The following is a 12,646-nucleotide window of genomic DNA, read 5'->3' on the forward strand; positions in this document are numbered from 1 at the left end:
CGCCATGCATCCATGTTGGAAGGAATACAAAGGCCTCATCACCAAGTCGTAGCTCAACCTCCAAGGTCTTGATCTAGGTGGTACCTGAAGATCCTGGGTATCAGTAGAAGAGATGACTGGTCGAAGACAGCCACCCCAAGAAAGTAGAGGATGGGTGAAGAACTTCATGTGGAGTAGGTTCCCCCTCTAAGGTGGGAGGTGGAGGGCCCCCCGATGAAGTCGAAGAAGAAGTAGATGCCCCCTTTGAGGGCAAAGAAATAACATTCCCCTCAGAGTCCCCCTCTGAAGTAGATAGGGAATCCCAAAACTCATGGATCACGGACGTTGAAATGTCTGATGATGAAGTGTTGCCGGTCGTGTTGAAGAAGGTATCTGGGGTGCCGAAGAAGAGGAAGGAGTTGAGCAGTCATTGTCTCTCGAAGGAGCAGACAGACGAGGAGACGGTATCAAACAATCACTGTCTCTCAATGGAGTGGACTGCAGATTCATAGGTTGTGGAAGCCATGTACCTAAAAATAAGTGGGAGAAGACTGTCGGTGGAATTGCGACGATCTCCAGGAGGTTGTAGTGCCAATCGATCCTCCATGTGCTCGAAAGGACTTAGTGCGCATCGGATGCATCTTATTGCCTTAAGCATAGTACTCTGATAGTTGATGCAGAACAATCTTTGTGGCCTAGAATTGAGAGGTGGCACAAAGAGTGCTTGGTGGAAGATGCATATACTCCGGAGGGGTGGGGAGCAAGGGTCGACGTCGGCAAGCATTGGTGGTGTGTCCGGTGATGCCACAGTAGAAGCACCCAGTAGTCTAGTCATGTGTTGGTAAAGAAGCCATGGATACCAGAGTTCCTTGCTAAAGAAGGAAGAGGTCAGCCACCATGAATCACGAATTGCAATGTCCGCCTCAAGGGGTGGGAGGGCAATGGAAGGGTTGGAAGTGAGCTGCTTGTGGGAGGAGGATGCGACCAGCAGTAAGAGGTTGCAACCAGTAGAAAAACGCAGGTGAGAAGAGAGAAAGACTAAAAACGCAGGCAGGACAGCCTGCAGGAGAGAGAAAGACTGAAAACGTAGGCAGCAGGACTATGATGACGTGGCAGGCTGTACAGCAGCAGGTCTGCACAAGAATAGCAATCGCCTAGCTGGAATCAGCTCCAAACTGCGTGAAGAGGGCTGGAAATCAGGCGCCAACTGATGGAGACAGCAATGGACAGCTTCGGTGAGATGTCCTCCTTGAACGGGGTGTGGGAAGCAAGCTGAAACACTTGAAATTTGCAAAAACGAGATTGTTTTCTGAATGGAGAGTGATCAATAACAGTTGCTCTGCTGTAAATAGTTGCAAACTGCGGGTGTAAGGCTGGAAACAGGTGCTAGACTGTAGATGACAGCAAGGGACAGCTGAGATTGTGATGTCCTCCGCGAAAGGGGCGTGGGCAGCAAGCTGAAAACACTTGAAACCTGCAAAAACGAGATATTGATGTAGTGGAAGAAGAAGAGAAGTGGATGCCGAACCCGCTATTGGTCCTTGCCTTCACTGGAAGGGAGGATCTTTGCTGCTAGGTGAGCAGGTCCAGCTCTGATACCATGTCAAAAGATGACGTACCAGCGAGACAGTAGGGTTGGCGGGGAGGAACACGGGGTGAACTCAACAAACATGGAGAAGAGAAGAGAAGAGAGAAGAAACTCTGATGAATGGAATGATGTTCTGAATCATGGAGTAAATGTGATACAAGGGAACAAGGGTGCCGTAGCACAAGGAAGATGATGATGACAGCCACGAACCACGAACCGCAATGTCCTCTTGAAGGAGTGTGAGGGTAGTGGAGAGGCTGGAGAGAAGGTGACGGACTGAATGAATGAGCCATGAGGAATGAATGAGAGAGTGGCCTATAAATAGGCATAGTTAGTCTAGGATGGTGCCCCTTTTTGGGGCTGCAAACCCTAAACGCAAAAACGCAAACTGCAGGTGAAGGGTTTCTCAACAACCACCACACTGTGCGGAGATTTCTTCCATCCATTTTTGGGTGCAATGGCTACTACGGCCCACATCTTCTCCATAGTCCACTCCATTGAGAGCCTACGATTGTTTCGTACCCTTGGCTCACCCTTAGCCTCCTTCTATCCCACCCTCCTCTACTCAATTTTGAGAAGACACCTTTGGGTGTTCTCTAGCTTCTACTCCTTCTGAGCCCCAGATACCTTCTTTGACATGATTGGCGGTACTTCCTTTATCATCAAACACCTTAGAGTCCGTGATCCATGAGTTCCAGTCCCTATCTCTCTCTGAGGGGGATCATCTTCCTTCATCCTTAAAGGAGGCATCTCCTTTTTCTTCAGCATCAGAAGGGGCTCCTACTTCTCCCATTTTTGAAGGGGACCCTACTACTCTCGACTTTCTTTACCCACCCCCATTTACCTTCAAGGAGTGGCTCTCTTTCGAGTAGTCCTTTTCTCTACTTCTCCCCAATATCTAAAGGATCTATCTTCGATTGGGACCCTTGGATTCTCAGTAGTGACTTTATGACTCGGCCTTTGTATTTTTTCCAGCATGGTGTAACAAGGCTAGTGGCTTCTCACCCGAGGTTGTGTTTTAGGTTCTACTGCTCATCTGGTCTCTTGACCATCTCCCTAGGTCTTCTTTCAAGTGGTATTACAGGGTGGATCTTCTTCTCTTCATCTTACTTCTCTTTTGTGCTTCTTTTTGGGCCTGAAAGGGAGTGTTGAGAAACTACATAATTCCGTACGGTTTCCCTTTTTCATTCCCATTTTTGGTTTCAGTTTCCAGCCCCAAAAAGGCTTTCTAGGGCTTTTTGAGAGTGTCGAGGTGCCGTTCGAGAGACTTCAATGGGCGAGACTCGAGACTATTCATGCCTATATATATGGCACCTCCCATTCATTGTTCACCACTTCACACCTGTACTCACCACACTTCTTATGTTCATGAGACCACACTCTTATGCTCATCAATCCCAACTGCATTTTGCACATTACTATACCAGCTACTCATTTAATAAAAAATAACATCCTTGCTAACTCTCAGCTCATGTGTAATAGGGTTATAATATCTATATTCCTTCTGCTCAAGAGAATATCTCATAAATACAAATTTTTCTACTTTGGGATCCAATTTAGTGTGCAACTCATCATGAATATGTACATAAGCAATACATGCAAATACTTTCAGATGGGACTAATTTGACTTTTTACCTGTAAACTTCTCTTCGGATGTCATACCATATATAACAGTAGTAGTGAGTGTCTTGTTTATAATGTATACAATAGTAATAATTGCCTCATCCCAAAAGTAATGAGACAAAGTTTCTTTCTGACATCAATGTACGAGCCACGCTCGTAATATGCTTGTTTTTCCGCTCATCAACTCCATTTTGCTGTAGAGTATATCTACATGTATACTGCCTTTGTATTCTATTTTTTCGTAAAAAATCAAAAAACTCATTGGAGAGATATTTTCCCTCTTCATCCGACCTTAGGCATTTAATATGCAACCCTGTTTCCTTCTCAATTAAGTCTTAAGGCTTTTAAAGTGAGTGAATACCTCACTTTTCTCACATATAAAGTAAACCCATACTTTGCGAGTAGATCATCAATGAAGGAAACATAATACTTACAACCACTCAAAGTTGTAGTCTTTGTAGGACCCTACACATTAGAATGCATCAATTTAAGTGGCTTCTTCCATACATGCTTTTCATGTGGAAACGTATACCTTGCTTGCTTGCCAAATTGACATGCTTCACATACTTTATGCATCCCATCAACTTTAAACTTAGGCAAGTCATCCACAATCTGTTTTGATTGTATGTCTTTTAGCTGTTGCACATTTACATGACCAATTCTCTTATACCAAATTTCAATATCAGCCACAACACTTGAACCTTGTGCAAGTATGGCAACATCCATTTCAGGCAGACTTATATCAAGAGTAATCAATTTGTTAGTACGTTTTGCTTTTGCAATCATCTTGCAATAATTTCTGAGATCTTCTACATAACAACGATCATATGTGAATCAAACTTGCAATATTTGTTCTACCATGTCACCCATAGAACCAAATTTTTTGTAATATTTGGTACATGCAACACATCAACTAAGTACCTAGTTTTACCATCCTTCATACTCAAAGGAATATTTCCAATATGTGTAATGGGGTGATTTGTATTACCTCTTATTTCCACAGCCTAGAGACTTTGGATTGCGCATCTCTCTAAACCACTCTCCATGAGAAGTCATGTCGTTAGAGGCACCTGAGTTTATATACCATACATAATTCTTTGATAAATCATCAGCAGTCATAGTATACATGAAGTACTGCATAACAAACAACTATACACTTTTGTAATTTTGTCATCATTGTTTCTACTGTTGGATAGATAATTACCTTGTTGCTTTTTTTCACTTCTAATTTCAATATTTTTTTGAAGCAATTTTTAGAAATGTAGCCTTTTTGACCACAATGCCAACACTCTCTATTATCACCAGAATTTTGTTGCCTATTAGAATTTGCAACTTGCCCTCTTTGACTCCCCCTTTCTTGAGATTGTTCTCTTATTTTGTTGTGCATTATAACCTTGATTACGACCACTACCTTGGCCTTTGCTATGATCTCTACCTTTGCTAGTAGAGTAAAATACCTGTTTAGACTTGTTCTTGCTTTGAGAAGAAGAGGAATCCAAGCCAAGGTTCTTCTTCTTAAGTATCAGCATAGAAATCAAGTTTGCAAAATTAGGGATATCATCCCTCATACTCATAGATGACCTGAAGCTCTTGTATTCGTCCCTAAGCCCATCTAAGCATGTATGTACAACATCATCATCATCAACTATCACAATAATAGATCCAAGAGCTTCCACGATACTCTTAATCTTCAAGGCATAATCATTAATGGAGAGGTTCCCTCTTTTTACTTGGTTTAGCTTTGACTTAAGCTACAACATTTGGACCTTTGTGTTTACTTTGAATAACCTTGCCAAAATTTTCCATGCAATAGCGGGAGAATCATATTCTTGCAAATAGCGCATCATACTATCTGTGACATTGATAAACAACAAATACATGACTTTACTTTGTGTTTGCTCCCAATCTTTCTTAGCCTTTATGTGTTTTGCAGTAACATTTCGCATAGGAACTTCGAGTGCTACTGCGAGGTCTCCTTCAATGTAATTTCAAACATCTTTGCCCTTCAAGAAAATTGTCAGTCTGAAATTCCATGCAGGATAGTTGTTCTTATTAAGCTTCTCGTTAACAATCTGGTTAAAGTTGTTAGGCATTTTGATAAAGCAAAGAACTTGTAAAAAATTGCAATTTGCAAGTAAGGTGATATCTGGCGTATAGCAAAATACACAGTCTTTTTCATTGACTGTATAATGGTAACCACAATCTGCAATTTGTATGTAGATGTCTTTTATGTCTGTAACCTAGCAAACACCTGAAACCTTACAAATTCGAGATCTGTAATCTATACACTTGTAAATGGCCGATATAGCCGAAATTGTAGTATATCAAAAAATTGTTGTTGGACCATTTGTAGGTCTAGAATGGAGACCAAAATGATCTCAAATGCCAAAAATCACAGTGGCAATGCCCATAAGGGCTTATTTGCCCTATATACATTGTTCTTCTTGCTCACCAAGTTTCATTGTAATTGGAGACTGCAGCCTTGCCGGCCTCAAGAGTCTCTTGTGGCTATAATCCAAGGAAAATCAAGGAAGGTAGAAGAGCTTCTTACCCATTGCTTCCTTGCTTTGCTTTCTTGCTCCAACGCCTTTATCTTAGTCTTCAATGGAGCTTTGCATAGCTGTGGGACAGCTCCGAACCATGAAAATGGACAAGAGGGGAGAGAGGTGAAGAATCCAAGAGTATATATACAAAAGCAATGGAAACTTGAGAACATAGAGAGATGGGGCTGAAATATTTTTCTTCTTCCACACAAAAGAACTAAGTTGACAATATGATTAAAAACTAATATAAAAAGTACTATACGTATGTATATGTGGTCATTAAGTGTGAACCCGCTAAAGAAAGAAGAGGTGGCACAATAAGTGTGCAATAACCAAGGGTAGACCATGTGGGTATAGTTCAGTTATAAAATCACTTGTGTATCCTTATTTTGGTCACCTAACATGCTAGCGAGTAATATCTTGCTACGTCACCAAGGCATGTAGTGGATGCCAACTCATGTAGAGCTCGATATCTCAATAGATGGTGCACATGCCAAAAAGGTGTAGGATAGCCCAATTGTATAGCCACTTGGGAGATGGGAAAATAGGCGAGCTTGAGATGCTTACATGGGATACCCATGCGTATGGTTGGGTTGGGGGATAAACCTCAACCACTAGTGCACCTCCACCACTTGGATGTGCAAAAGCAAAGGACCTAAAGGGATAGGGTGTGCCTATGTTTAAAGATCCCCTCATTGTGGTGTATGGTTGGGCAGATGCAATGGTGAATGGTGATGGTGTGAATGTAGATGTGGGTATAACAGAGAAGGGTGGGATTGAAAATTGTGGTGTAGATGGAATAGAAGTGAAAGTGAATTCATTCTTAGGAAATTGAAAAATAGAGGATGATGGTTGAAATGATGATGCACCAACTTTATTCTGACTTTGAGAAACAAAACATAAAGAAAAATTTGAAGAAGAAAAATTTGAGTTTTTCTCATATACACCTCTTCTTGTGTTTACATAAAAGTATTTGCCCTCTTCAGGACTAAGATTGTTATGAAGTGAGTGAAGAGTATCTTCTTATTGAATATTATCAACATCTTGCCTAGAAGTAGAAACATGAAAAGCGGGAACAAATGTAAACACTTGTATACTTGACAGTGGAGTGGAACGAGGGGGAAGAATACGAAGGTTTGTACTCCGTGTTTGCTTCTCCAATAGGATGGCCAATCCCTATGGTGATCCCTTCCTTGTAAAATCATTAGACTTGTGTGTAGAATCTAAGGGTGAATAAACAATGTTACCTTCGAGTTGTTATTGGGCTCCATACATGAGAATCAAATCGTACTTGGCCCATGAGATCTGATAGGGTGTGTAGACTCCATGATAGTTAGATGTCTCTCCACAAATGTTAGAACCTCGTTGGGCAAGTTGTGAAGCCCACTCCTGCTTAGTCCGCAGCATAGGACGTTTTGGAGAGTGAAGTGGTGGAGTAGTGTTAGAAGTTATCTTTCCCTTTGTGAACTTGTTAATAATGATGAGCTTTTTAATCAAGGGCCTAGGTTTCTTCAAAGAGTACCTAGCTCTAATACTATGTAAATAAATACTTGTCCATAGATAACAAACACAATTGTACGACAAAGCACAAACTAATAAAGAACACAATTAGGGTTTGGATAACTCAAAGACAATGTGTGCCGAAGAAGATAATGAATGAATAACGAAGACTGAATATATCTATGATGCTCAATGTAGCAAACAGAATACGGAAATGTGAAATATTGTCTCAAGGACTGAGGTAGATAGTATGAGTAGAAGAGTGTGTCGTACTTTGACGGATCTCAAAGAGCATCAAACAACCTGCAAATATGTTTGGCAGCAGCAAACACAGCTTGGTAATGGCTGCATCAGTGTGAGACGGAGCTGGGCAATGTGAAATCAGCGAAATGCAGCAATGATTATGATGCGGCAGCTGGGACAGTGTATTAGCAAAACACAACCACATAAATTGGTGAGTTGCGATGGGTAGCTAGACTCATGAGGAGTCGAAATGATGAGAGAGATGGTAGAAGAAAGTGTCTTTGTCCCAATGATCTTCTTGTGATGAGGATGCTTGACCATTTTCCAAGTATTGTTCTAGTCAATACTTTCAAGCTCCTTTCCATGGTTGCAGTCTACTCTGGATCTCGATGGCTTCTTGTCATGTATTAACCTCACTATGAGCTACATAATCTATTGTAAAGCTAGACACATAGGACATCAATGGGTTTAACCTAGCAAACCTTCTAGGGCCATCTAGGTAGAAAATAGGTGGAAGGATCCTCAAATTTCGCATGATTTGTGAGAATTAAGTGCGATTTAATAGGCACATGAGAGGGGGCATCTCAGGAATGCAAATGGGACTTTCTAATATATCCCTCTCATCAAAGACAAGATGTCTTTGAACCAAGATATTGTTTGTTTGAGGATCAAAACAAATGGTAAGCCTTTGATTTGGATGAGTACCACAAAAACGAGAAGCTTAGATCAGGACTCGAGCTTGCCTTGTCACCTTATGTGTGCATGTACACACAACAATCAAAGATGTGAAGGTGAGGAATGGAAGGACAGACACCATAGTAATCCTGAAAGGGAGTCTTTTTAGGGAATCCCATAGTCGGTTTGTGTCAAATGTGATTGTACAGATACTATAAATCTTGGTCACGGAGTTATTACCACGTTGGGTGGTGAGAAGGCTAAATAGTAGCACTTGTGGCACATTGAGTCAGAGATTTGCTAGATCGAGGTAAGACTCTAGCGTGCGAGTAATTTGATGAAAAACAAGAAAACATAAGGATCCGACTAGATGAGTAGCTAAGGGTGAACCAATGTCCCTACATGATGAGGAAAGGCTGGGTGTAGTGGATTTTGAGAGTGGGAAGCACTTAGAACATGCTCATGTGAAGCAGAATTAAACCTTGAGACAATCTCTAATTGAGTTCTTCTGCTTTTCTTTGACTTTAGATACCTGTATGTGTTTGGATCTCCATGGTGACTCACAGCCCCTATTCACACATCAGTAGGAGCAACAGAGAACGGACGTGGCTTGCACAAACCAAAAGCTATATGCAAACCTACCACTGCACCTGGCTGAGGTGGAGACATTGGATTGCCAATAATGGCATGTGAGACTGCAAATATAAGATGCAGAAGATGTCTTTAGAACAGGTGCCATCACACATAGTAGTAGCAAAATCATAGCGACCAGGATTGTGACATGGGAATGGGGAAGTTTGAGAATGGTCAATATGTTGTAACATGGAATGGGAAGAAGCTTCCATTCAGTCTGAAAGTGACTGCTTCCTGTCACTATGTATAGACTATGCTTCAAATGCTGTAATGGTCTAATTCTAAAGCGTTGACCTACCATGTGTTCAAAGTACATATGAGAGCCAAGACAACTCTTGTTTTGAATTATGACTGAACTCAGAACTTTTCTTTCAAGAAAAAAAGATTGTTTATGCTACTGCCTTCATGGTTTGGAATTGTATTCATTTGGATGCAGTATATTAGTAGCAGGCCCTCTTGTTATTTGTCTACTTTACTGCATTCGGTAGTGCGCTGTCACAAATTTCTAACTCATTGATTGTTGTAAGTCCTCACATTCAGACATTACATGAGCGAATTAGTGCTGGAAAGACTTTGGAACCAATCTCCAAAACTGCCTTTCAGAAACTGTTTCAAGAGAACTGGGAGATAATTGAAACAGCAATTGCAGCTGAGCAGGGGCTGTTATCTCATTTTGAGGTCTAATATAACCCTCAACATTATTAAAACTTTAGTTTGTGAATACAAGCTGTTGGGCTCATCGACATAATATAAAACATTTTTGCAGGTTTTGACTGCCCTTGCTTTCAAATATTTTGCTCAAATGAATGTGGACATTGCTGTGATTGAGGTACATTCCTTAAATTTCATGTCTCTTTGTTAATGTCACACTGTAGGTTAGTGATAAATGATGATTCTTATGTGTGTCTTGCATTCACAGGCAGGTTTAGGAGGTGCTCGAGATGCAACCAATGTGATTTTGCCTGAGGGACTGGCAGCTGCTGTTATTACAAATGTGGGAAAGGAGCATCTTGCAGCATTGGGTGGGACATTGCAGAGTATTGCCTTGGCCAAGTCAGGCATAATCAAAGCAGGACGCCCAGTGAGTTGATTTTTGTTATTCACTCTTGCCCCCGATTTATTTATTAATTTTTTTGGAAAAACTTGGACTGTACGTACACGACAAGACTTGTCATTATAAAATATTCTCATACCTTTTGAAATTCAAGTACTCCAGGACCATGTTGCCAGCACTTCTAGGTGTTTGCTAACTTGTCTCATATAATGTGACTAAGCAGGTAGTATTGGGTGGACCCTTGGACCTGGATATTGAAAAGATTATTTGTGAAGTTGCTGCTGCTAAGAATGCAAGGGTTGTTCGTGCATTTGGTCAGGCTATGTATTGTGCAGTGAATGAGGTTAAGGTGGAGGGAGAGTGTGCCTTCCAATATTGTGATATTAGTGTCAAGAAAGATCTTTCAAATGACAAAACTTGCAAGGAGGTGATTCTACTATTTCACAGTCTTGTAAAGTGACTTGCTTTTGAAAATTTCTTAATTCTATATGGGGTGTTTTGAAGTAATTGCTCCATCTTTCTATGCATGCATATGTTACTAGAATGACAAATGGGTTTAATTATATAATTAAAATAAACTCTAATTCTAGTATCCCTAGCTCTTGGCATGGTAATTTTTGCATTAGCAATGAAAGATTTGGCACTGGCCCATGTGATGGATGAGTGTGCAAGTTACGTGGTGATACAAGGATAGGAGGATAGGGAAAAAGGAACAAGGTGCAATGTGAAACGTTCATTAAATTGAAGGTTTGCACTTTAGAACGGAGTTACAAAGTTTTACCCAATAAGTAGCTCGCTTAGGGCATTTAAGTTATTAAGCATTCCCTAAGCTTAAGTTTTGCCCAGTGAGAAGCTTGCTTATGATTGATGATCAAGTAATTAATTAGCCTTTAATAAAAATTGTAATTTGATTAAGGAGTAGTAGGTTATTCATTTTGGAAACTTGACCTTGACTATTTGGGGCTCTCTTTCTCTCTTATTTTTGGAGTAGTCCAAGTTTGGAGAGCTGTAGCGGCAAAAGGAGATGCACGCTTGCTAGTTTTTGGCAATGAACAACAAGAGGAGTATTAGCCATCCCGAGATGTTGGACAGTCGGGAATCAATATCATTTTTCACCTTCTCCCTTCTTTTGCTCATGCTATGCGAGGTTTGTTTTAAAGTAGATTAGAACTAGGATTTGCTGTTTACAGCAGATTAGTGGCCAGGGTCTGCAAAAAATCAATCATGTTGGGTGTGAAATTGCTTATGTTGAAGGCATCCTAACAAAACCCCCAATTTGCCCCTTGTTTTAGGTTGCCAAATCATTGAAGATCGATTAGGGCAAATGTATTCAGGCATGCACGTCTGATTTCCAGCCATTGAAAGCATTAAATTTAACATCAAATCTTAGGGCAAATGTATGCCAGAGATAAGGGTTTGTGGACAACAAGTTTACAGGTCTAAACTACTTCAATTCAATAGTGAATTGGAGGTGCATTGGTTAGGATAAAGCTCTAAGATTGTTGGAAGATCAAGGCCAAGGTCTCATTGGATAAATTGAATTGGTCTAGGATTGAAATTTGTGTGAATTTCTCATTGATTGCAGTGTAGTAGTAGTGAGGGACTGTGAATGCATTTCTCAATGTCATGTTGGTCAACATTGGAGTGATTGCAGCTTTGTATGCTTGAAAACACATTGGTTTAAGTGTGTAATTGAGGCAAATTCAAAGCTTATTGGTCAAGGTTGGTGAGATCAATTGAGGACATAGCAATTGGAGTGAATTTGATCCATTGAATAGCTAGGCATGTGAGGAATCATGAGCAAAATGGATGCTGGTCTGTGACAGCCGCATTGATCACATAGGCGGGCCACATGTGGTTCATAAAGGCTCGCTTTCAATATTGAAGAAATACTGTAAGGGGGCTCACATTAAGGGCCAATATGGTGTCGTCTACTGTGCAAGGGCACTCTAGCTCTTAGGTTCTTTGTGCCATTTATTTTCTTTGCTAAATTGAAAGAGTGTGCATGCTGTCAGTTTATGTTCATTACCCAATCGATCAGATCTACAAGCCGGTTTCACAGTTCCGTTGTTGAGACATTACTCTCCAGGTGCAAACGCAAGTTTTGGCTTGCTGTGATTCAGTGTAAAGCAGTGAATTCTGGAAATTCAGCAAAGATAACTCAAAGGGAATGAGTTGCAAGCAATGGCAACTCATTGTCCTTTGCTGAGGAGATGTTGTCGCGTAATGAAGGTTCAATTAAATGCTATCTCAGTGTTGAACAGCAGTACACTAATGCATTATGCAATTGATACTATACACATGAATGTATATAGTGGAACTTTTTAGTCATTGAAGGAAGGTGACACAAATGCAATGCTTTGGGTGCAATTGGTGAATGCAGTGGATGTATCGGCACAAGTTTCTCAACATCCAAAATTTTCTGATGTTGTGCTTGGACCTCAAAAGTCAGAGCACAAGAAGAGGCATTCTCATTCTAGACATGCTAGAATAACACATGGACAGCAGCCTGAATCTATGCCATTTAATGGGCAGCAGCCCAATGTGCATGGGGCCCTAGTTCAACAGTTTGTACATGGGTATGGTGCTAGTAGGCATGCATTGGGGAACAATTTTCAGCATGCATTTGGGAAGCCAACTATGCAACAACCATCTACACATCCAGGTTATTTTGGAGGTGGTTCAATGTTCCATGCAATGGATGGCAATGCATTAGGTGGTCCTAGCATGCAAGGAACTTATCTTGTTGGTTTACAACAATTATATGGTCATGTTTTTGATGGTGCACAACCAAAAATGCAACATAGA

The 12,646-nt window shown here is 40.8% G+C and overlaps 1 protein-coding gene across 4 annotated transcripts in view; it reads left to right on the plus strand.

Moving 5' to 3' along the window:
* GLA1 (Folylpolyglutamate synthetase family protein) overlaps positions 1–12,646 on the plus strand; it is a 55,980-nt gene that overhangs the window by 13,990 nt on the left and 29,344 nt on the right. For 2 of the 4 annotated variants that reach the window (XM_087666877.1, XM_087666880.1), the window contains exons 3-7: positions 5,124–5,172; positions 9,325–9,462; positions 9,551–9,613; positions 9,704–9,865; positions 10,062–10,265. In XM_087666877.1, the coding sequence (XP_087523003.1) occupies positions 5,124–5,172; positions 9,325–9,462; positions 9,551–9,613; positions 9,704–9,865; positions 10,062–10,265 (616 nt within the window). Of the gene's footprint in view, positions 1–5,123; positions 5,173–9,311; positions 9,463–9,550; positions 9,614–9,703; positions 9,866–10,061; positions 10,266–12,646 lie in introns of all 4 variants that reach the window. The other 2 variants (XM_087666879.1, XM_087666878.1) reach the window with 2 other exon arrangements.

This window comes from Lygodium microphyllum, chromosome 25 (genome assembly GCF_053477565.2).
Source record: "Lygodium microphyllum isolate KBCC chromosome 25, Lygodium_microphyllum_v1.1.10, whole genome shotgun sequence".
In the NCBI taxonomy this organism is placed as follows: domain Eukaryota; kingdom Viridiplantae; phylum Streptophyta; class Polypodiopsida; order Schizaeales; family Lygodiaceae; genus Lygodium; species Lygodium microphyllum.